This window comes from Anser brachyrhynchus, assembly GCF_964034855.1.
Source record: "Anser brachyrhynchus genome assembly, chromosome: 3".
In the NCBI taxonomy this organism is placed as follows: Eukaryota; Metazoa; Chordata; class Aves; order Anseriformes; family Anatidae; genus Anser; species Anser brachyrhynchus.
Window position 1 is genome coordinate 32,192,188 of NC_137696.1, and position 25,721 is coordinate 32,217,908.

Sequence of the window (25,721 nt, forward strand, 5' to 3'; positions counted from 1 at the left end):
ACTTTCTAGATATCACTTTCATCTCATAACAGTATTGGAAAACACACTGATGTGTTCTCCCTCTCCCAGCTATCAAAGATCAGACTAGAAAGGACAGAAGTGCAATCACATTTAGCTAGAACACCGGTCTCCAGACTTTTCTGAGAATGCACTCTCCCCCACTTACGTGTATTTACTTAGAAACTGCATATATGTATTACTGTACTAGTATATTATGTACATCACAAAATATACTCAAAAACAGAAAGTAAAAAAAAATGAGGAAAATCAAATAAAAACTAGTTTAAAAATAATTATTTCTTTATCAACTGTACACCCACACCTCAATGGATTGTTTTGTGGATCCCGTTTTGGGTTCTAGAAAACTGGGTGTGACCAAAAAACACACAAAGATACCCCAAAAAAATCACAATCAAATAGTCTTCTAAGAAGACTCTGAGAATAAAAGGATTACGAAGAGAAAGAATGCATTATTTTTTTAATGAGGATTAGTCCCTGGGGACCATATAATAGTTCATTCAAAAGGTCTGCATGAGACATACTGTATTTAAAAATATTTATTTTGCAATTGTCTAAATCCTGAAATTATCCAGAATTCTTGGTGTTGTTGGTAGCAGCATTCTTCTGCATTTGAGGAAAAAATCATGAGAGTAATATGAAATGCAGCATATCCACGAAGTCTTAAAATTTCTATTCATGGCATAAAAAAATCAAAATTTGATGGAGTCCTGTTTTCATGTATGCACAATAGTTCCTTGGACCCATAAGGGCTCACAGAAAGTTTTTTCAGTCACCTCCCTGCTTGATCAAGAAGAGGTTTTTGAGATGATGGGCTGAGGTATGTACAGATTCCAGGAGCTGAACAGCCAAAATTATGTAACTGAATTATAAGAAGACAGAAATAGGGAACAAAACACAGCCTAACACTTCCGTTCTCCTTTTTTTGTCAGCACTGGAAACAGCATTGGAATGCCCCAGTGGAAGTAGAAAAGCATCTTTCCTGCCTCATATAAGTATATCCAAACACCAAGAAATACAGTAAGAGATTAATCACAGGATGATCATAATATTCCTGTGATAGAGCAGAGCAACTGGCTGCTTCTTAAGGAGAGAAAAGAGAGGCTCACATTTCAGACCCCCTTTCATTTCTTAAGTTTCTCATAAGTGGCACCTTATATCTAATATGGTCCCACCAGAACAGGGGGAATTGAATTTCTAAGGCAGCTACGTACAGTTCAACATGTGAAAGTACAGCATAATTGTGCTTACAGCAATTCTCTAAACACATAAGAAACTTGTAAAGTGAGGATGTGTACAGGAAAACAACGTAATAGTAAGTATTTTTGCTGTGCTGTTAATCTGAGATGCACTCCAAAGTTCTTGGCTGGAGAGGTCTGTCTACAAAACATGACCTCAAGCAATTACTTTGGGAAACCACCACTCATTGCTCTCAGTGGACTCAGACATTTATTTCCTTTTTCATCCAACTTTCTTTCCTGGGGTGAAGTAAAACTTGAATTATCATTCACAAGCCATGTATTGTGTATAAAACCACAACAGTTTAATAGAAAACAAAATTAAAATACGCTATTGACTTTTTTAAACTGTCTTCAAAACTAACCGAAGTGATTCTACAAATATGAAGGGGGGCAATATGTTCAGCTACCAGCATAAGCCAAACATTTCTGCTTAACTATGTTATGCTCTCCCGTTACTATGATCTGATATAAGCTCAATCTCAAAAACCTTTTCTGATCTACTGCATATAGCTCTTTTAAACTCTTTTACATACTTTCCATTGCCAAGCCTAACAGAATTTATTTAGACAAATACTAAAGAAATAAGTAATTATCAAGTTATATATCAAACGCATATAAAAGCGAGCATATTCCACCTGAAATATCTGCCTGTGTAAAATGACTGAAAAGATCTGTTTGCTAGTTCAGAGTGGTTAAGTTCTCTGCGGTACATTTAAAGAATTGCCTTGCTTAGCTTTATTCCTCCTAGCCACCACTTCGCTGTTATTTCTTTCACCTTCAGCTGCAAAACACAGAAATTAGGGAACCTTCTTTGATATAGCGTGTCAGGTTTTGTTATAACAAACATTAGATAAATGTGTAATTAAATGTTGCTACTAGTTATATAATTGCTTGGGTCACATTATATGTATTATATTAAGGCATTTGTACCCTGCAGTTCTAGATATGTTGCTGCTTTTCTTCTGTGTCCTTTAATGATTTAGTCCATTGTCTACCTCCCATCAGATTTTTACCAGTCCCCCCCCCCCCCCCCCCTTAAAGTTCTTTTCCATTTTCAGCCTTACCAATACTGAGATGCAAAATTATACACATTAGGCCAGGCATTGCTACTTTGTAGATGAAGCAATTATTACCTCCTTTTTAGTATGAGATGTGATGCAGTGTCTGTCTGTATCTTTCTTAGCACAGCCATTATTTTTCACTGCTAGAAAGCACCATTCTGCTCATTTACTGTCTGTTGTCACCTTTAAGTTCTCACTGAAGCATTATTTTCTGCTCTGTTATTTCTATGAAAATTTCAGGGTGTTTTTTTCTCCTCCTATTTACTTTACCTCAACTGTATTGGTTGTGTTTTTAGATAGTGGGTCTCATTCTTTTTTTTTCTTTTTAATTACAATTACATTTCAAAAATGAATGCGAGCTTACATATGGGGAAAAAAACAAGACAATTTGTTTCACTGCAGCAAGAATAATTCCACTGATTCTTCACCGCAGAAAGAAATGCTTAGATATCTTCTCACATATTTTAAGAATTGCAAAATCACTGACCTTTGTAGTTATGTATGGAGTAATAACTTTCACACTTGACGATTCAAACTCAGAGACTAAGTATGAGGTTACAAAAACGTTTGCAAAGCCACAGTACTATCATACAGCCATACAGAAGTTTATGCATCCAATGCTTTTACAGACAGAAGAAGACAGGCTTTCTAGGGCATGTTAAAGAAAGCCAGAGTTAAGGGCTTCTGCACCAGTTTTATTCTCAATTTGTTTACATGACTTCCAGCAGTAACTCCTAGACAGAGTACAGTCAATTTCTACAGCAGGAATTGAAATTAAGGAAACTTCTGAACTTGACAGAGACCTCGATCCGAAACTTGAGTTTCTCTCAACAGTCAAGACATAGCTTCAGCTTTGGGAGCTAAGTCTAAATCTAACGCTTCCAGCATCTCTTATAATTGTGTCCGTGAGGTGAAACCTTCATTGTAGTAACAGACAACCTTTTCTTGTTCAGTAGGCAGCACCCACATATACAGAAGTATGACACAATTTAATTTTACTTATTTATGGCAATAATGTACTCCAAGTAAGTCACAAATGACCCACCTAAAACCAACACTGAGAGACTTTTAAAATGTTGTAGAACTTTGAAGCACTTGAAAGCCTGTAAGAAGATAAACTTGTATAGTGGTCTAGCAGAACAGATCCTAAAGAGTTAATAAAAACTGAATATTGTTTTCACAAAGGCTTTTTGAAAAAGATTTGAGACATTTTTATAGCCAGAAACAATTAGGGAATACTTGTTTCAGCATTTCTTCCAAACTGGAATGTGACTGTATATTTAAGATAAAATTGCGATACGAAGAGAGTGCTAAAAGCACTTTTTTTTTTGTTTGTGCATTTTGTTTGTCACCCAGTGTCACACTAACAACTCTGCATCTCATTCTAAAGCACATTATACTGTGAGATAAGATGAAAAAGACAGTTTTTTGTTTCCCCAAGGGGGAAGTACTTCTGTTAAAAGCATCTTTTTACAATACCATTCTTTCTGAATTACCAATAACGCAAACCAAAGAATTAGATACTGTACTCTAAAATTTAATATTTGTTCAATTCTTATTCATAGCCTGTAGACATCCCCATGTGTAACAGGGGAAAGCATGCTAAATGCTTAAACGTACTTAAGAATCCAAAAGATTGAGCATTTCTGTCCTTCAATCAGGATGCTGTCAGGTCAGGCTCGCACATTCAGTGACGTAAGTTCTCCTGCAGTTTTTATTATTGTAACTAAACTCACATTTGGCTTATCAGGTACATAATAAGTTGGTTTAAAAAAAGAATTGGATTTGCAGTCCAAGAGAGCTATTATAACACCACCTTACTATTAAATGCTTCTCTCAGATTTCAGTTTCTTCAAGAGTAAGCTCTTGGAAGTAATGAGGAGTGAAAAGAACCACTGAAAGGCAGAAAGAATGCGAAGAGTTAAAATGATAAACTCTTTTGCTCATCTTTCTATACAAAGGTAAGCCACCTAAATTTGTATCACGATTAAGAAAGAAGGGGGGGTGGGTGGGGTGTTAAAAGGCCTTTCTGAAGGAAAAAAACGTTTGCAACAAAGACAGAAAAGCAGCAAGGTCTTCATTTATTTTCAAGAGCCTGGTGAATGTTGAAGTGGTGTTTTAGTGAAGATTTGTACCTTAGGTTTACAACAAAGCAAGAGGAGCACATATCATATTGCTAACCTTTAAGATTCTTCTCTTTCTGGAACCCAACTATCAGTGGCCAGAAATAGTGAGCTCTGAGCGGCACGCCTTCCTCTTTCATGGTCTTCATCACATCAATAGCCAGGGCTAAAAACATTCACATCATAATTAAACAGTGACCAAGTACTTTAAATAAGCATATGTAAAATAAATAAATAAGCAGTGTACCTGACTTGTTGGCCTCCAAAGCACAACGCAAGACAAATGTTAACGGCGCCGAGTGCATTTTTGTTTCTTTTAACTCACTACAAAATTGCTTCAGCTTGCTCAAAGGCTGCAACGAATTTCAAGAATTAATATATTTTTACATTTCTCTAATTGTTTACAATGTCAGATTCTTCTCATGTTTAGGAAGTGGATATTACACATCCCAAACACGTTTCCCTCATGAATTTCATTTTACTATGCAAATTGGCATGAAATACTAAAACCCTTTGATTCTGTAAGAACTACGCAAAAAAAAAAAATCTACCATTTTCCATCTCCGCAGATTCATTAAACTAAATACACTATCACTAGTGCATTACAAAAGAAGTATCACTATGCTGCATACCATATCTCTATTTACACAGTGTTGTAAGAAGAAGCTACCCTGGTCCACATTATCACGTGATAAATGATTATAAGACTTTAAAATACGGAAACTTATATCTTCAAAGCCATGAGTTATCAGAGTCAAACAGAGGTTCATCGCATCTGGAGATAGAAAGACAGAGAAAAACAACATTAGAATAGTGTATATAACTATTTTCACATTAAAATACACTAAAAGTAGTGAAAACTAGGAAAGGAAGTTTCATGTATCATTGACATACCTTTTAACACGACTCACTAATCAAATTTGAAATTTCAATTTTCAGAATTATTTACATTGTCAACAAAATTCACTTATTGCACTAAAAAGACCATGCCTAAGGTTAGCAAACCATCACCACTGTAGCATGATAGGATACCAGATAAGAGAAAAAAAATTCTAGAGATGTCGAAAAATTTAAAAAAAAAAAAAAAAAAGGAAAAGGAAAAGGGATGAGTATAATTAACAGTTATCAATCAGACTACACATACTGGGATCTAAAAGTGACTTTAACTGTAGATAGAGAAAACTATAGTCAGTGTTTACTGTCTCCCTTTTTATGACATTCACAAAGAGCTGTCACAACAGGAGTTACAATAGTGTTGTTTGAAGAAAGGACTCCACAATTACTGCTCTCCCATAAAGTCTTAATGAATTTTAGAAGTTAAAAAGATGATACATACATTGTTGTATGTGAATTGCTTTATATTTTATGTTTGGTTTATATTTTAGTTTAAAATATAATTGGTTTATAAAATTGGTTTATAATTTACATTTCAGAAAGCGTGATTAAGAACAGCATAAATGAATCCACAAACTAATGCCAAAATAGTATTTTCATTCCATATTCAAGATACAAAATTGCCTATTTTTGGTGGCATTAGGTATTCTTGGGGGGAAAAAAAAAAATGCTTTCCTTCTCCATCCTGAGCAGCAAAGTACCACTGCAGTAACCAAGTACATACCTGGAATTAATTCCTTCTCAAATCTTATGCGTTCTTTAATATCTTCAATATACTGAGGATATCCAGCCTTGGCAAGGCTAAAAATCACCTGCATCAAAATCCTATCCATAAGGTACCCTTCAGTCTTCTCAACCTCTTCTAGAGTCTGAAAACAATATGATATTTAACTTCAATAAACTTTATACTGACTTCAAACAGAATACATTAAAATAATAAAATTTACAAAAGCTGGTGGTTGTGGTTCGTGCCTCCCCCCACCCCTTTTTTTTTTTTTTTTTTTGTACCGTGGGTTTAGGTACAAGGAATATCGTAGAGAATACCAAAGATCTAGAGAGTGTCACACACACTCAGAATGTAAAAAGGGAAAGATATAAGGGATACAACAATATTTTAATATTTTTTTCCAGTACCTAATAATATATGAAAACACCAGTGGCATTCCCACCCTTCATGGAATGACTTTCAAAAGAAATCACTATGAGAAGGGGAGAATGATTAATAAAAATTTTGCTAGTGTATGGGAGAAGGTTGCTTGATGAAGATTTAATACGTAAGCCCCAGGACAGTAATATGTTTCCCATTTCTTCCTTGATTTGGTCCTCTCCATCTAATACTACTACTATTTATTAAAATCAAATCAATTTTATGTGCTCATTCCTTTCCAAATACTTCCTTTATTTAAAAATAAAAAGAACAAAACTTGAAATGATCAACTACATGAAGGGCTTTACTGTAAAGCAGCATTATCTTACTCAGACACTATGAATATGTAAGTTGCAGGTATGAACTCTCCTTAAAAAAAAAACCAAAACACTGTTTTACTGGAAGGATTCTATGCTTTGAGATTCTATGCTTATGAGAGCAGGATAATCAAGATTTACTTTTATATATATCATATACAATCATTGCCTCTTGAAAAAACCCTGAATTACTAAATCACTCACTGGCAAACATTATTCACCATGTCTTCTCATAGTGTGAAAAGCAAGCATCAATAGACAAATATTTTTCATAAAGTAGGAGACTGCTTTCAGTCAACTGGCTATTCAGATGCAAAAAAAAAAAAAAAATTAATTTTTGTTATGAGGAAAAGTTTAAAAAATCAGTATGACTCCTCCTGTATGGATAAAAAGCATTTTGAAGTTAAACTGAACAAAAGATCAAACAAATTATATTTAAACTCAAACTCATAATACCTTCTTGATGCTATCAGCATCACCCTTTTCAGCATATACATTCAGTAGTGATAAATAGGTGTCTGGACCTGGCTCAACACCAGCCATCTTCATCACTGAAAGGATATTTTCTGCACTCTTGATATCTCTAAAAGAATTCAAAAGAAAGATTCTCAGTGGATTTAATCACAATTGTTTATTGTCACTTCCACCTTTCTTCATTAAGGTTTTAAGAATCGGAAACAAGTACAAGTAATGCAACAAGTACAGAGAAACCTATTTAACTAAGCAAATCCTAAAACATCAAAGCACAAATCGCATTACTTAGAAAACTTTCAACAGTTGACAAAGTTCAAAAGTTTAAATGCAGCAAATTTTCAAACAATACAGAAGTACAGTAATTTATCTTGAAATACAACATTTTCAGAAAAAAGAAAAAATGTTTCCTTTGCCACATAGGCCTGTTTGCTTCAAAAATGCATAGAAAGACAATCTTTTATATTATGCAAAACCATTATGCTATTTTGTGGCATGCAAATTTCCTGTGCAATATCACTTTACGTTATAGTAAAACATAAAAGCAAAAAGTAATTTATTTTTTTTTAAAAAGGTATTAACATTACCCTGATCTTGCATGACCTTTCACAAGGCTACTGAATACTGCTTCAGTGATTGGGAGATCTTTGCTCTTCATAAATCCAAGAATCTTACTGAAAAAAAGAAAAAAAAGACAATTTTTATTTTTTTTATTTGAAAAGAAAGTACCAAGCTATAACTGTGCTGTTGGACAAGTACTGTATCAAACAAAAACGAATACTGATGTCACTGAGCTATTTTATCTAGGCATGCTGCATAATATGGTCTTTTTTCATACGAAATATATTTGTCATTTTGAAATATGCATAGGCAAAAGAATGGGGCTGAGATTTTTTTGGTTGTTTCTATTTTCCTTTTTCCTTATTATACATGTCCAGCAATCTCACTGTTGCAACTTAATGTTGCTAAAAATTAATGCAACTAATGTTAGATAGAATATCCAGTGAGCCCTGTGTAACAAAAAAGAATTACCACTATTTACTCCTTAGGCCACTTCGTTCTCAAATGCCCTCGCAAGTAGCCATTTTCTTACATAGGCAGTAAGCTCTTATAACTTTATACTTGTTCCACACCTGCTCTAAAAATGACAAAACAAGTTATTTTCTAAGCAACTTCAATACAATTTGATCTGAACACATATCTATGGCTTATTTTCATTTTTGTGATGTAGGTTCCAGCTATCTCTAAAAAGCTGCTATTCAGTACTCAAATAAATTATATTGTATCCTCTTTGCTTAACTCAATTTCTAAGAATTACTCTGAAATGAGTTTTAACACTAATGGTGGGGAATACAATAAACAGATTTCTTAGAAATCTCTTCAAATGTGAGTGCAAAAGAATACCTCGCTCCTTCAATGTCACCCTCATTGCAATAAGCAGCAATCAACCTTTGGTATGTAACCTACAGAAAACAAAAAAAGGGAAGTTAATGATTTCTATCCAATAAACATTAACCAAAAAATACTATTAAAAATACCTACTCGATTGGGCTGCACATTAGCTTCCTCCATTCTGGCCAAGAATTCCGTTGGAGAAAATTTATGCTCATTCTGAAGGTAGACTTTAAGTAAAGCATTATAATGGCTTGTATCATAGACAGCACCTAAGGAAATATTTCAACCGTTGTCACTGAATGTAGATGCTCTAAATTTGACATGATTTTACAGCTTTCTTAGGTAATTAATTTCTTATCAATTTTATTCTGGATAAACTTTATTTATAATCAGTCTGCTTCCTTTTATCCACCTTTACAGTAACAGGCATCTATTTAACAGCGCACATTTGGTTGTAAAAGGATAAAACATAACGAGCACAGGAACACTGCTGCTGGTGTGCACACTATTCTGCAGCCTCTACAGGTGTATTTATTTTACACATTTAGTACTATTACTATCAAGAATCGGTTAATCTATGCAACATTTATAGAGAAATGACTAACTTAAAATTAAAAATCATCTGATAAAATAGCTGGTAGCACTAGGAATACTCAGCCTACCTTTATCAACATAACATCTAAAACATGTACAATACATTCTTACAACAATCAAAATCAAGTGAAAGTCTGATTTAAGCATCACAAAAAGAAATCTTTAGATTTATTATAAACACCCCTAGATGTCAGTATAACTCCCAGAATAAGAAATAAGTCTCTCACCTGAATAAGAAAACCTAGCATTTATTTACTAATGAGGTTTTGCCATTATAACCTAACATTTAAACACTATTAAGATGCATTCAATCTTCTATTACAAAGAAAGCAACTAAAGCACGCAGCTATTCCAGCAGGAAGGACTACCAAAATTAACCTACCCAGTTCTTTCATCTTGTCCCATATCGCATGGGCTAGTTCTGTTCTTTCAGATGACAATACCTCTGGTAACAGAGCACCACAACTTCGCAACAAAAGCAAGATCTGATTACTCCCTGGACACCCTGCAGTAAAAAATAACATTATTAATAGGTCTAATTCAAGTAAAGCAGAAGCAGTCACTCACACACACAGAAGCAACAATGCCAGAAGTCTGTCAGATGTAAGAACCACTGGGAACTATATCTTTCAGTAAGTGTATTTATTTCTAACTTTTACTCTTTTTGGGATTCATTTGAAAGATAACACTGAAGGAACTTTTAAGTATATTTACAGAGTATTACTGTCTAAATTCAGGACTTTTAGTTTCTGATGGTAACTTGTCCAAGTAATCGTATATACTTCTGAAGTGCTAAGCACCCATCCTTCCAAATAGTGTTACAAAAATTATTTATTTTTACACCTATTTATAGCTCCCGAAAAGGAAAGTTGCTTTCAGTCTTCCAGTAGAAAAGAGTTCACACACCTTAAGAATCGCAGTGCATCTCTCTTCAAATGTGACATTCAATGAACCCCTACGCAATTCACACCTTACCTACCAAGTTCTACAAGTGTGTATGCCATGTCAGGACTTAATAGAAACAAGGTAACATGAAGAAGATGACAAGACACTATCATAACTCATCCACCTGACAGAAGCTGTTTTTATTTTTTAGTGTCATCAATGAAGATCAATAAACAAGCTTTCAAATAGCCCAGAAAGGAAAAAACTCTATAACCCTACTCATTCAGGCTCTTCTCTTGTCGCTATGCTATTGCTGTTAACCTCCAATTTTTATTTATACAGTAAAATAACTAAAGTTTAAGGCTGAAAAGAGAGGTTGCTGGCAAGCAGTATGAATGGTATCTCGGAATCCTTTCTCCAGCGCTAACATGAGACCATCATTAGGAATGGAAGTGAATATCGGAGAGACAAAAAACCCTCATGTTTAAATGGTACACAGACAAATTTCTTTACAAGGAATTATGCATTTAATATAAAAATTGAGACTGATCCATTTAAACATTTAAGCATTTCATATATAAGTTTTCAAGACTGAACTTTTCTACTGAACAGGATACCCAAATGATTAAGCAATGACACTATTATGCGCTGCAGAAGGTTCATGATAAACCTATCACTGAGCACAATACTGAGCTATGGTGAACAGAAAAAATAGAAATGCAACACAAAATATCAACTCAGGTGGTCAGGTAGTTTGTATTTCCCGCTAATCCTAACAGGGACACAACTTTTTGGCAAATCTCTACAATTGCAAAATACTTCATACCAATTCCATACTATTTCAAAACAGGTATTCTGAGATATCCCAAATTTAATTCCCCATTTCCGTTAGCACCCATTTTCATTTCTGCTCAACATAAAATAAATGAGTTAATTTATATCAAGAGAATAATGAAGGAAGCTAAAAATGTCTACATCATCCAACTTCTGTACGCAACCCTAGCGAAGTCAAAAACCGAATTACGGACTCAGCTGACTGCCTTGGACTTTACTACTACTCCTGAGGCAAAACTGGGCAGAGCGGCAGGATCCCTCAGAGATTATCCAGTAAATTGGAGACACAAGATTTTTTCAATCGCATCTTTATAAGGAAACACAGACATTTATAATAAAAAGGAGGGTTCCTTTAGAAAGCAGAATACTAAAAAAAAAAAAAATCAGATGTATGTTTGCATACAAGCTAAATGTTAAAAAAGTTATTTAAGGTTTCCTATCCCAAACAGCAACATACACGAAGACTTGCATGATTCAGACTTCCAAAATCACCTGAAGTCTGCAGCATCACAAATGCTCTGTAAACAACTTCCGAGTCTTCATGCCAACACTCTGAAGTTGTGTACAGCCCAGCATAAAGGCAGGAGCTGTTGCCACTAACAATATCTCCAGCTCCTTCTTACCTCTCTAAGTAGAATTTTCAATTATACAGAGCTATATATAAGAACAGCTATACAGCTATAAAGTAATGGCAAAAAAGAAAAAAAACCCTCAAGAACAGAAAGGTATAATACCATCTAGAATTAGATCTGATACACAAAAGGACCAACAAATGTGGGTTATCACATCACTATCGTAAACTGGGTTTCAATAGAGCAATCTATAGCAAAAATGTTATTTATCAGAGTAAGCTCATCTGGAAAGAAACACACAGGAGTGGGGGAAAAAACTAAATAATGAGAAAAGATAAATAAGATAAAATAGCTAGAGAGGGCGGGTACAAATTGCAAGTGCTGGTTTGAGCTTGTGAAAACATGGAGCGACGGGAAATGAAACATACTTCATACAACATAACTTTTAAATCTCTGCATACAATCAAGTTAGTGTGGTAAAAATGCCAACACATCTCCCGTTTCACGATGCCAGTGTTTTACACATACTTCATACTAGTGATTTAGTACTTCAAAGTCAAAAGGAACTGGAAAAAAGATCAGCAGTATGAGTACAGAAAGGTGTAAGATGAGATCAGCATCAAGCACACTGTTCAGCTATTTTTTGTGTTATAGTTACAAATGGAAGAACATTAAAACACATATTTTAAAAAATAAACAGTAAATACGACTCCACAGTTTGCTAAATTTGCTTTCAAGGTTGTTATAAAAAAAAAAGGACAGTTTTTCAAATTAAGATTTGTCATTTATTTTAATGGAGGCCTAGTACAACCTTTTGAAGCTTGTTGTTTTCATGAATCCCAAAGTCCACCCAAATGAAAAATACTTAAATAACCAAAGGAAGTTATGAGCAATTAAACTCTTTACCAACATGCTTCCTAAAAAAACTCTAACTGATCAAAAATCATGAAGAACTGTGGCTGCAGATAAGCTTAGAGGCACAAAATCTTTGCTTATCCACATTTGCAATTAATAAATTTATACCTAAAAAAGAAAAAGCAGTCAGAAAGGATATCACAAGCAGAAAGACAAACTAAAAAAGTTCAACAAAAAGAATGAATTGAAAACTCATCTTTTAACCAGTGAGCTACAAAACTTTAAGACCACTATCCAAATATATAAGCAAGCCAATACCTTCCAGGATAGACAGCAAAGTTTAAAATTAAAACAAAACAATACATGTTGTCACTGTTCAGTATACTCAAAGTTCTCATTTCAATTCAACACCTCAATTCATAAAATATCTCCGCTGACTCATCCTAACAGGTACCAAATCTCAACTGCGCTACCTGATTTGCAAAAGATTAATATAGTCTGGCTATTTTTAGACAAAGGAATATTGAATCCGTCAGAACAAACAATGCCTCAGTTGTTTATTTTTGTTTTATTGAAAAATAAATAAATAAAGCTTTTTTAATCTGAATATCCACAGCTACCTGATAATGGGGAAACCTGGGGACAGATTTCCACATTTCCCTGCATAGTTCCATTTTAAAACAGATGACCTCTCAAAGACAGCATGGCTTCCTACAGACATAAAATATACTGTATAAAGTAGACAGATACAATCCCTGTTAAGAGTTCAGAACACAGTTATATGATAAAAGTGTAACATTACCAGAAAAAAAAAAACTGTAATAACCAGAGCAACGTGATAAGATTTCTTAAAAGTAGACTCAATTTTTACAAGTTGTATAAACTCCCAAAGACAAAAAACCCTTGAAAAGAAAATGTGTGCATTTAAAGCAGAATAGTATCTCTAAAGCATTTAAAGTCTGTTCATCAATACATGCAGAAGGTTAAACAACATCCAAAAGGCAAAATATAATCAGAACTCCTTCAGAAATTTCCTTGGTTTGATGAACTGTTTTATTACAGCTTTAACTTTAACTTGAATTGGAAGCAGCTTACCTTCTTTGCATATTTCCTGGAAGACTCTTAGTAGAAGCGTTTTCGGGATGCGGCCAGTTTTTCTGACAGAGTTATCCAGTTTATTTAACGCCCAGTCAAACTGCCATGCCTGTCTGTTTAGACTTTCTGACACTGGTTCTTCTTTAACACTTCCCTGCTGTTGAGGTGCAACTGTAAGGAACCTTGTTTGGTAAACTACATTTCTGCTTTAATAAAAAGAAGAAAAAAGGAAAATAGAGATTACGCTTTTGAGAGTCATCTTGCAACTACACAAGTCATACTTAATGTCAGGAAGATAATGCTCTTTACTTCTTGCTGATGAACAGTTTCTCAAAAACATTCCATATTAATGTAAACAAATGCAGGTGACTGATTTCGCTGCACACAGTGAGCCTTTCTACTACAAAAGATAGTCACATTTATTTTCTCAAAGTGACAATTGTTCATCTGAGATTTTCAGTTAGATCCAATTCGTGGTAAGTGGTTTGAGTACTATTCCTACATAAATAATTCTTTTAAAATCATCCCTGTGCTCTAGAAGTCTATTGTCCCATTATGGGATCTCACAACAGCTCTCACATGCCTTTAAATCCTGCTCCAAAAACAGCCACAGACAACTCTTCCAAAACACAGCAAATCAAGGCAGCAAATCGCATCTTCCTTTTCAATTAAAATACACAAGAACTAAATCAGAGGCCAGCGTTGCAGACGACAAAGTGTTTCCAACAGCTTAAAGCCAAACAATATCATTCCCCATTCTGAAGGATTTATATTAACAAACATGAAGCTGTTGTCATCTTGCGACATAACACACATACCAAACATACACTGGATTTATTTCAGCACTTATTTTCTCAAAATAAAGTGCAACTGCAAGAAATATCATCAAGAAGCGTTCTTATTTCAAGCAAGACACTTAAGAGCCCACCACTTATTTAGCTATTAAAAAAAACAAGTTGATGTATGTATGTAACTACATGGGCAAGCTTAAGGCCCCAGCGCAGGCGCCCCAGTGCAGAGGCCCACAGGCAGGCCGCTCTTGGCTGCAAGCCGCTAAATGGCCAAAAAGGGGCTAAATGGCCAAAAAAGCCCAAGCAGGGGGCAGGTAAGGGTGTGGTGGAGAACCTGACGGGTGGCTGGGTTGTACCTCGTGAGCAGGACGCGGCCCAGGGGATGCCTTTTCCCCGGCCACTGGAAATCCTGGTTTGCTAGCCGAGCAGGCCCCAAGGTAAGTTATTCTAGCTGAACTCTTCGAACGCAACCAGCCTGAAGCTGATTCTTTCCTAAGACGGCTGTGAGAACAGTGAGGTAGAAAACGTGTCTGATCTATGAAGGCATTCAAAGGAGTCCTTCAGTAACATGGACCAGCGCTACTGCTCGGATTTATCTTTTTCAGGCAGGCAGATTTTACTCTGAGAGCTTCCTCCTGAATAATTTCCAGAGGCCAGCAAACTACCTGCATTTTATTTCAACAGGGAAAGGTCAAGGAAGAAAAAGCAGAAAAGAACAAAAAAAGATTGCCAAAAAGCAGAGTTCTCCTTCAGTCTCAATTCCACCTCCAGGATACAAAGTCTCACCCTTTCCTTCGGGCTGGCCCTCACGTTAATCAGTTCCCTCTTTGAGCCGATTCACCTGGCCAAGCTGGCACAACACTGGCTCACGCACACAGCTCCAACAAGTTGTGGAAACAGCTCATGATGTCCAAAACCCACCCCAGTGAACCACAAAAAAAGAAACGGGCTAGGAATATGTGGTAAAAATCAGAGGAAGCAGGAAGAAAAAGAAGGAAGCGAAACACTGCTTGCGGTAGTGAATAAATTGTCAGCTTAGCAAAACCTACTTTAACAATGCCATCTCTCACCAAAAATCTGAATCTCCAAAGGCATCATTTTCCCTGTTTCCTTCCTTTTCCTCCTACTTCATCATATAACCAGTCACAGTGTACTTTCCCTCAACCAGAAACCATTAGGCTAGTTAGATTAAAATCCAGTAGTACAAGGTAAGACTAACAGTAAAATATGAAAACTTGAGTCCCCTCAGGTGTAATAATCAAATGAGATGGCTCTAACGTATATTCTTTAATAACACGTAAATAACACTACAAAACTATAAGCTATCCACTGGATAACTGTAAGAATGAAACTAATTACCACCAGTTCTTTATTTATTTATTCATAAAGATGTAGATAAAATCCTATCATCTGCTATTATACAGCCATTAAAAGAGCTACGTGAAACCTTTTCAGAGTACTTCAAGTCAGGTTAGAAAAAACATTTTGGATGCAAGCAGCAGCACAGGACTCACTGTCTATGTAATACAGAAATTTACACTTTGAATCCCATTAGCAATCAAAGTACAAGCAAGAAAAAAACTTCTTCAGATTAAAATTGAAATATCTGTTGTTTCTGTTCATTTCTCATGACTGAAGACATTTCAAGGCATAGCAACACGGAAATCCAAGTCCAAGTTTTTGACAGACAGGGGAGAAGAGTACTGTAGTATAAAACAAACTGAGGAACTCTTCAGCCTTCTGGCATCCACCTAAAGCATCACTATCGTTCTGAAGTATAACGTGTAGCATAAGACTTGAGTGTTTCTCATCACCTGTAGGCTTTCAGCATTTGTGTAAATCATACTTTTAGTATGGCTTAAGAAACCATATAATGCTAGGGTGCTTACATCCATAGTAAGAATTTGTTAAAAACTACTGTGGATTCACAAGCAGGATGAAGCTGAAGGAACCCACAACCCTGAATTTGGTTCTTATCACTACAAATCATCTAAGAACACAAAACTCGGGAGAAAATTACAGAAAAAACATTAAGAGTTCCCTATTCTACGGATTGAGCACCGAAGAAAGACAGCTTCCAAAAATGCAAACTTCAACCAACTAAGGGAACCAGTATCAGGATTGATTTGAGACAAGTAAGTGAAGGACAAAAGAATACAGGGGAACTCATACTAAAAAAGCAGTTATTCATGTATCAGGAATCTTTAGCAACCTTGTGCAATTTCTCCCTAACTTTTATAAGACTTTTATAAGACAGATGACTAAGAGAATTAAAAAAAAAAAAAGCAATGATAAAAAACATAAAAGGCCAGGCTACCTGTCTCAGTTTGGAAGTCACATAAAAAGGCAGCAAGAAAGGCTTCTAAGTAGATGAGCAACGATTTTAGAAAATACAGATACATCTTAAAATAGAAAAAAAATGACAGATCATACACTGCTTAGCTTTCAAAAAAATGTTAATTATGACCATATGACATAATTTTTTAACTGTTTCACCATAACTAAGTAAATTTTAACAAGGAGATAGGAACATAAGTGAGAACAGAAGAATGGACTAAGTAATTTTTAGAAACACTAACTATTCTTAAGATATTAATGGACCTCACTCAACTAATCTCCAGTCCTTGACCCATGTCCATTCAAAAGTTACATTAACAATTTGGATGACAGAGGAGATAGGAAACTTATAAAACTTGTAGATGAGAGCACACCAGTAACAGCGGCAAACTCTTAGACGGAAAACTTCAGACGTCAAAGTCATCCTGATTACTTGATGAGAGGGTCTGAAGTCAACAGAGCAAATTCAATAAAAAAGAAAGTTGTATTGTACATTTTGGACAAAAAAGGCATAAACGTAACATGGCATACAATTAGGTACACAACAGAATTCCTAACAGAAGTAACACAGATAAGACACGGGGAATTACTCTGCTTGTCATGGTATGGTTACTCACAGGAAGACAGGTTTGAACAACTCCTCTATCCAAGGATGGACGCAACTATACATAATCCACCAGGCATCGTATTGATAATATTAATTGTTAGGAAATATTAGAACAGGACACTTTGACAAACAAACTCTCATCTGGAAGCTTGTGAAATAGATGAGGGGGATAAAATCTATCATGTATGACCTTGACATTCCTGTTCCTGCCACAGTGCTAGATGTTAGATTACCTAATCTTAAGGTGTAACCTTATTTTTTCTATTATTCTAATTGACTGTGTTCAGAACTAAGTGTTACGCTACACAGCAAAGTGCATGACACCACTCCAAGGGCTGAAATAGGTTTAAGTATTTCAGTGGTTGCTTTTAAACAGCCTTTTAAGATCCTTTCCGTGTGAAACATTTTACTTGCAAACATACAAAGCTACACGACAAATTTCAGATCTGTTTGGATTAGCATCTAATTCTTCCCCAAATGTTTAATTTCTCTTTACCATGCTTCAGAATTGTGTTTCTTTGTACCTACACAGAGAAGCTCTAAAGAATCGATTAAACTCTATGAAGTGAATTCTCTCCTACTGCCGCAACTGCAAGATTAGAAGTAGCCTTCCCATGTTGGAGCCTTTACATCATTGGACCTTTACATCATTTTCAGCTTGGTTTCTACAATTATGAGGACTAGATCTGTAGATCTTGCCCACACAGGGAAGGTTAACCAATTATATACCCCTAAACCCAACATATAACTTCCACTTTTCAGCGGTAACTTTTCCCTTCCATTGTGGCTTACAGCACTCTGGAAAAATGTCGAAGCTAAACTAGTGAACAACTCATGCAGTGATGAAGTAGCCACTGGGAATTTATATTTAATTAACCAGTAAATTTTTTGTGTTTGCAAGGGTTTAGTGAGAAACCCAGCACTGTACTGATGTACTTGCATTCTGTATTTCTAGAGCAGACTAAAGGCAGTGCGTTTGATTCTCTGAAGCAACAGAGATCTTAAACAGCAGCCTGAGTATAAAGCATCCCATCTTTCCCAAAACTCAATAATAACAAATAAAAATGGTGGTTCCAATGGTCTGCCTGGCAACAGAAGAAAGTTTACTTTCTGTAAAGCCTGACAAATTCCAAAAATTCGAAGAAAGGATTGCACAGCCACCATATGGATATTTGCCTCTCTCTCTTAGAGCTGCAACAAAGTTTTTGCTACGCCACATAAAAGTACTGAATATTCAAGTTCTTTCTAAATTAAAGAAGTTAGAAGTATAGGAAATAGTTTTCAGAATACAAGCCATGCTCAAAGTAAAATAATGGAAAACTTACAAGAGTTAAAACTCATCACTCTATGTAAAAACATTCCCGACATTTGTTAAATTTAATCAAGTCAAGACTATATACTCCAGCTGAGACCCCAGCATGATCCCTATGGTCAGTGCTACCCCTGACTCAGCTACGGTCACATACAAGGCCAGTGTTTAGGTCACTGCACTCTTGTTTCAGTGCCACACAGTAGGATCCTGTGGGAAGAGAGAAGATGTTATGTTTTTTCATGTAGACTGAGAAATGACACGGCTCCTGGAGAACATCTGAGAACTTTGCATAACTAATTCACAAGTTAAAATTGTAGCATGCAGCAAACCATGAGTCATTTGGGTTTTTAAACTGCAGCTTATCCAACGCTCAAATCAAGTCCTCTGGATCTAAACCAGGATTCTTTAAAAAGTCGTTCTCCTTCCCATCTCACCAGCACGCCCCAGTCCCATACAAGCTCACTGCAACGTATCAATAAGCAACAGGCCTGTCAAGGACAACTTGAACAGCAGTGCCTATGGCACCCTTAGCAACTTCATCAACGTAACTGCTCTGAATTGGACATGAAATGTTAGAACGCAGACCCTGAAAATAAAAAATAATAAAAGATAAATTAAAAAATAATAAAAAGCACAAGTTTTCACTCCAGAAGTTTGCTTTTCAGGGAAATTAGCAAACAGAACACTTTGCTCTGCTCCCCAGTCATGGAAACCGCCATCTAACTTCACAGATGAGAATCTTAAACTAAAGAAGTGACAGTGAGGCCGAAGATGCTCCGAGACACTTGCATGTAGATTTTTTTTCCCGCTATACTATTACGATCCATACTTTAGGAGCCTTATTGTCCTCACTTTCTCTGCAGACCGACAGGGGGTCCATCTCGGGAGGAATACCCTAGCAGTAACGCCTCAAAGTGCAGTGCAGCAACACACCTGGACTGATCTAACACACAGTCACCAGCAGCAGCAGTTCCAGTCCCTCTTTTCCTTTGGCCCACAGTTCCAACCCTTTTGGAGCTCATAAGATCCTTAACTGATCCAACACAGCCCAAAAACTCTTTTCCTTGCACCCCAGCAAATGAAATCACCCCATGACAGGTCCAAGGAGCACCCTGTTTCAGAGCAAGGACAAGCTGGCTGGCAAGGGGAAGGTGGCCAGCCTGGGAGGGATGGAGCCAGTACGCTTCCCCCAGCACTCACACTCCTGCAGCAGCAAGCTGCACCATCGAGTCATGACGATCACCTAGAGCACACAGAATAAACTCCCCAAAAGATAAACTTAACTCAAAACCCTCTCTGAACACTCGTCAGCTGAAAGGTTTGTTGCAGTGTTCTTGACTGTAGGCTGCACATTTAACATCTCTTCCCTTCGTGAAACTTCCATGAACAAAGTTCCAGAAAAGAATTTTACTGGAAATAATGTTTGCTACAGTTTACTGTCATAGATCTGAAGTATGCTGCATTGGTTTGTCACAGCTCATTCATCTCATAATCGCATGGCATGACAGTGATGTTGCACAGCTCAGTGTATCTCACACTTAATACTACAGGTAGACAAATGAAGCGGTAAATTTCCTTTAGATTTTAATCTGAGGCTTTTGCTATGAAATGCTCCTCAACCACTCAATGCAACTGGATATCCATCTACTTTCAGTTCAGGTTAAATCGACCCAAAATTGAATGGGAAATACTCCCAGAGTTTATTCCCTTGGCTCAGCTATGGTGTGGCAGCATGCAGCAGAGCACCAGGAGCCATCAGTCACTGCAGGAGGACCACCTGAAACCAGCACATCCACTCTGTCCAAATGCGATCACAGCTGGCTCTGTCAGAGAAGCAAAATGCACAGACAATGCCAGAAAAACCATCTTTCAGAAAGACATTTAGCGCTGCATTCCGACTGTACATCCAGTATCACTTCCATTCCCCTGATCTGCCCCTTAATTCAAATTCTCATGCAGAGGACCAAAGTGCAGTCAAGGCGTACAGTTTTATTTCTTCTCTTTTTCTTCCATTTACAGATTCTTACAGCCAGCAAGAAATGGTATAGATAGGGTCACAGAAGGACACAGCCTTGGTATATCCAAGGCCCTACGCAAAGTATTAAAACTGAGGAAGGAGTATCGTCACCTGCTAACTTAATGTAATGTGACAAACACCAGCAATCTGACTGCAGGCTATGAAGTCTCATTAACAGACCCTACTAACTACACAACTAGTCCTCTGGCATTCTGCATAGCTGCTTACTTCGGGCAGATACCCTTGCCACGCTTCTAAGAAATTTCAGTTGACTATCAGCCCTGTTAGGCCTGCGCACACGGCTAACAGAATTAAACCTTTTTTTTTTTTTTTTTTTACTACAGGTCTACTATTGACAAAAATTCACCTGCTGCTTATCCAGCAAACAGGACAGAAATTATTTGCCATTACCCATTCTATGAAGCGTCCATGTTTACATTCAACCAAACTGTTTAAAACTACGGACAGAGAGCTAACAGCACGTCACTTGAGAGTTTTGCTGTGGCTGAGCATCTATCTGCGCCTCTCCACTATGACTCAGAGCTTATACCAGGCATCACTGCCAGGCTTGCACGGGTGCATTCTACCTAGCAATGTACGGATCATACTTTTGCTACTCTGTACATTATTTTCTTTGCCAGTAAAGACTGCAGGACTTTATACTTTGGCTATCATACTCTCAGGACAATGTGTCTATGCCATTTACAGTTCATTTTGGACAGCCACCGAAGGTCACCCTTCGGCTTCCTTTCACTATTCAGTAAAGCAGAAACTGCTTCTTGGAACAGAGGGCATCACAAGAGAACAACTAAAACCTTATCTTCCTCACTCTACTGTAGATGCAGATGCACTTCAAAGTACTGACATGGAATCTGAAGCCTTACTTGTGTTACAAGCTGCCTCTCTCTCCTGTGCCTATCACCCTGGCTCTGAGCAGATAAGCAATGTGCCCGGGGGGTCTCTGAGAATTGCACGGGCATAACCAAGAGTCCTGACACCACTCATGTACTCTTCGGGCTGGGGGTGGTAGTTAGGGCTGCCCTGGAAAATCCAAGAGCAGTTTGCTGTTTTAATTAAAACCCCTGTCTGAATGGGAGTAAGTGTTGTTTCACATCTTCAAATCAATAAATGGACCTGCAACTTTTCTGCAATCACTACCGTAATCAAAGTCCCAAAATTGCACCTGAACTGACTTCATTACGTTCAGTGCTAAAGCAACTGAACCAAGAACATGTAAACGTGCAGAGTCAGTCATATACCCAGTTCTCATGGTAAATGCTGAATTATTCCTTGTTATTTATTCACTTTTATACCAGTTACCCTTACTCCCGCTATGACAACTAGGGCTTCATCAATGTTCTCTGGAATTTACTGTAATGGGCTGCACTTCACTTTTAATTGAGACCTGAGCAGCAAGCAGAGAAGTCTAAATGTTGTCCATATGTCCAAGTCATTCTAGTTCTTCAAAAAACATCCACTTCCAGAAGCTAAGGCTTAGATAGAAAAAAAAAACAACAAAGTTACTTAAGCTATAAAACAAACCGAGATTATATGCTTGCATAATTTCAGCTCCTATGTGTTACCTCTGCATCACACTTTGGTCCTAGAGCATCACCTGTACATCACGATACCTAAATCCATACCTTAAAGTGATAGTAAGGCAAAGATTTTGTGTGAAAAAATCACCTTTGGAAGGAAATTACTGTACAGAAGGAACGAAAAAATGTAGGTGCGTTCCTAAGTCTTACTCCAATAAAATTCACAGTTTAGACTGAAACATAAATAAACTTGATATAAACATCACAGCTGTTTTCTGTGAACATGTTCTCTACCTAGTACATTTCCCGTGTATTTAATAAAATCTAGCAAAGTATCTAAAGACTTTTCTGCAAGATCCCTAAACCATCCCACAGGTGACCCCATTTATTCTTGGGGATATAGAGAAGCATAATTTGGAGCAAGCAAAAGGTAGCATTTGTGAAAATGACTAGCTGTTAGACCCAAAATCCCATTGTACAAAGCATGTTCCAAGTTCTTTACAGAAACACAGATTCTAAAAAGCAAGTCCTGTTAGTCCTGCACCAGGTCATATATGAAGTCCTGTGAACACTGCATCTTGCAACAAACTATTTTAGGAAATTAGCTTCCAGCTGATGAGAACAGAAATCCGCTGAATTACACCACGTAGAAAGTTTTATTCCTGATTTGCCACTAACTAGGCTTGTGCTCCTGCTGTGTCCCCCTGCTTCCCTGGTCCTTCCTCTGCAGGCCTACTCCAGGCTTCACAAGGTCTGCAGCACTGCAGGAGCTGTTACAGTTTAACCACTAGAAACAACATGATCTATACACTTTCCCTTGGCACGGGGAAGACTTCTTTCAGCGTACTGAATTAAATCAGCTTACAGTGGGTTTGACAAGCACTAAACCTGGTGCAAATTGCAGTAACCTGCTTACTTTGGTGCTGAGACTTCACTCTAGTTCTCCATCGCTGCCTCTTCGGTTCCCTTCCCTTCCCCTGAACCAGCCCCGAAGCTCACCAGCCCTCTGCTGAACAAACTTACTGGAACGGCAGAAAACTGGTCTGGTTTTCTCACTGACAGTAAATTATATTGACTTAGCAGGTCTAAGAAGAGAAAGGCCTCATGTCTTGTCTTGCCAGCTGTGGCTGTCCTTCTGTGTCAGCTCATACGACCCAGAGTACGTTTGATGTTTTTGCACTCTTGAATTTCACGCAAAAGCAAGCCTGCAGCAGGACTTGCACTTTTAGCAAGAAATAAATGTGGAGATTGGTCACCAGCACTGACTGACTCCCCGCACCATCGCTTTTCCCAGCCGGTAACGCTGTGCTCCTGCTCACGTTGCCGCTGCGGGACGAGCTGCCGGAGCCGCCTCCGGCACCAACGAGCGGCTCCCGCCTGCCTGCGCCCTGGCCCCGCAGCTACCGGCGGGGTTCACTGAGGCGTTCGTGAGCGGGCAGCTCCGCGCCCGGCAGCGCCGTGCCCCCTTCCGAGGCCCTTTACCGGGCTTTGCACGCGGAGGGGGAAGGACGCCCCCCGCACACCCGAGGCCCCCGCAGGCCCCCGCGGGCCCCGCACCCCCCGAACCCGGGACGCGATCGCGCCGGGGCCCCCCCCGCGGGGCCTCACCTGAGGGCGGGGCCGGGCGCGCGCGGGGGCAGCAGGGGCAGCAGGGGCCGGAGGCGCGCGCACAGCGCCCGCAGGCGCCCGGCGGAGCTGAGCAGCGCGGCCATGGCCCGCCGCGCGCCGGAGGAGCACGTGAGCTGCGGGACAGCCGCTGCGCATGCGCGACGGCAGGCAGCCGGCGCTCCGGACCTGCGCGCCGGGGGCGGGGGAGAAACCATTTCCTCCCGCAGGGGGGAGGCGCTGGCCGCGCGGTTGGAGGAGCCCTGCTTAAGCACGGCCCCTCTTTCCGATCCCCCCTCTCCGTACGGCGCTGGTGGGAGGGAGCCCCCCGCCTCGCCCGGCAGGAGGAAGTCACGTGGGGGTGGGGGGGCGCAGCGGCCGGGGTCACCTCTCGCACGTGCGCGCGCCTGCGGGAAGTCCGTTAGCAGCCGTTAGCGGGCGCGCGCACGTCCGTTAGTCAGTCCATCAGGCTCAGTCTGGGGGGGGGGCGGCCACGCGCGGGGCGCTGCTTCCGTGTGAGTCGGGGGGAGCGAAACTGAGGAAGGAGCCTTTGAAGTGTCGTCCCCTGCTTCCCTCAGGAAAAAAAAGGGGGATGAGGGGTAGAGGGAAGGATCTTCATTAAAGTTTTTTTAATTGTAGTTCTCTGCCTGAGCCTGTTGACTTCAAGAAGGTGCCATCTGCATTGATATTTTAGCACGCACGTTAGAGCTGGTTCCTAAAAGAAAAAACACTGAATTAGATGGGTATTTTTAAGTTAAGTGCATCTTTTCCCACACACACACAAAATATTTTTGCCACAGATTGCAAACAGTTATGCTAGGAGCAGATTGTCCATCAGAGCATTGATTTTTACAAAGTCAATTACAATCTGTGTAATCAATCACCTGTTTTCTGTTACACTTGTTGTTAAGAGGTGTAGAAGGCTCCTCATAACGATGGAAAGTGCCCAGTTCTTTAAAGTTACAAAAACCTCCTTCTGCTATTTATAAGCAAGCCCTAGATTGTCAGCACTTAACATAGTCAAGCCTTAAGGCATGCATTAAAGCTAGTAAGATGATATTTGTGATAGTAGTAATTACCGTGTCTTCTGCTATATCAGTGTTATTTCACAGAACACAGAGTTCGGTCTTAATAAGGAAGACTTAATAAGGAAGATGAATCTTTTAACCCAAGTACAGACCTAGTAGCATACATACATGCTAATTCTTAGGTTGTCTTCTAGACGTGCTCACCAAACTTGATTGTGGATTAAAGAGTAGAGCCCCATTGTGTTGGGAGCTTGCTACAAGGACTATACAAGGATGTCAACGGTGTTTCCAATAAGGACAGGAAAAGATGGAGCAAGAGGATACAAGAGTAAAGGAAAACAATGAGAAGACATTGATCAGTTTAATAAATAGTAGGTTCTTGTTGCAGACTTCACTGCTACTGAATTGAAAGAATGTTGAAAAAATTTAGAGAAAAAATATTCTATGATTATTTTTAAACAAATTTGTGACTTTTCAGAGTTTGAGTTGCTTTAGTGCCTTAGTGCTAGCAATATTTTCCAGCTTCGGGCAAAGCCTTCAGCTTTTATTTCTGTGTCTTTCAGTTCTTGTAATTTGGCCTGTGTTGCCTAGCGTATATTGCAAAGCAGGTGCACCATGAAAAATCTCTGGTTGCAAATAGTATTGAAGTCAACATGTTTTCAGAACCAGTCAGGCTTTATTTTGAGAGGATGACAATGAAGAAGCTCGAAAGCTATTGAAGTGAGATGGAGGTGGTACAAGTGAATGTGTTCAGAAGGGAAGTAGAGAAGAGTGGCACCAGAAGAGTTGATTTAAAGTAAGAGACAGAAAGGAAGGACAAGTATGTGAGATGACAGTAACTAAACAACTGTTACGGCTGCTAGCTATGGATGGAAAAAGAATTGCTGTTTCACCTCACAGAAACAAGATGAAAGCAAGCACAGCTCACTTTTGAGAAAATAGTGGGAAGATCCATGCTTTTATTTCATGGACGTTTAAGTTTTA

At 38.4% G+C, this 25,721-nt stretch overlaps 1 protein-coding gene across 2 annotated transcripts in view; it reads right to left on the reverse strand.

Moving 5' to 3' along the window:
* LRPPRC (leucine rich pentatricopeptide repeat containing) overlaps positions 1–23,942 on the reverse strand; it is a 93,307-nt gene extending 69,365 nt beyond the window's left edge. Inside the window, exons 1-11 of one of the 2 annotated variants that reach the window (XM_080586682.1) lie at positions 23,713–23,942; positions 13,503–13,705; positions 9,644–9,766; positions 8,815–8,936; positions 8,677–8,735; positions 7,860–7,946; positions 7,258–7,384; positions 6,062–6,206; positions 5,076–5,218; positions 4,691–4,796; positions 4,502–4,609 (exon numbers count right to left, since the gene is read on the reverse strand). In XM_080586682.1, coding sequence (XP_080442808.1) covers positions 4,502–4,609; positions 4,691–4,796; positions 5,076–5,218; positions 6,062–6,206; positions 7,258–7,384; positions 7,860–7,946; positions 8,677–8,735; positions 8,815–8,936; positions 9,644–9,766; positions 13,503–13,705; positions 23,713–23,927 — 1,438 coding nt within the window. In that variant the 5' untranslated portion in view covers positions 23,928–23,942. Of the gene's footprint in view, positions 1–4,501; positions 4,610–4,690; positions 4,797–5,075; positions 5,219–6,061; positions 6,207–7,257; positions 7,385–7,859; positions 7,947–8,676; positions 8,736–8,814; positions 8,937–9,643; positions 9,767–13,502; positions 13,709–23,712 lie in introns of both variants that reach the window. The other variant, XM_080586681.1, reaches the window with a different exon arrangement.
* Positions 23,943–25,721: the final 1,779 nt, after the last annotated feature.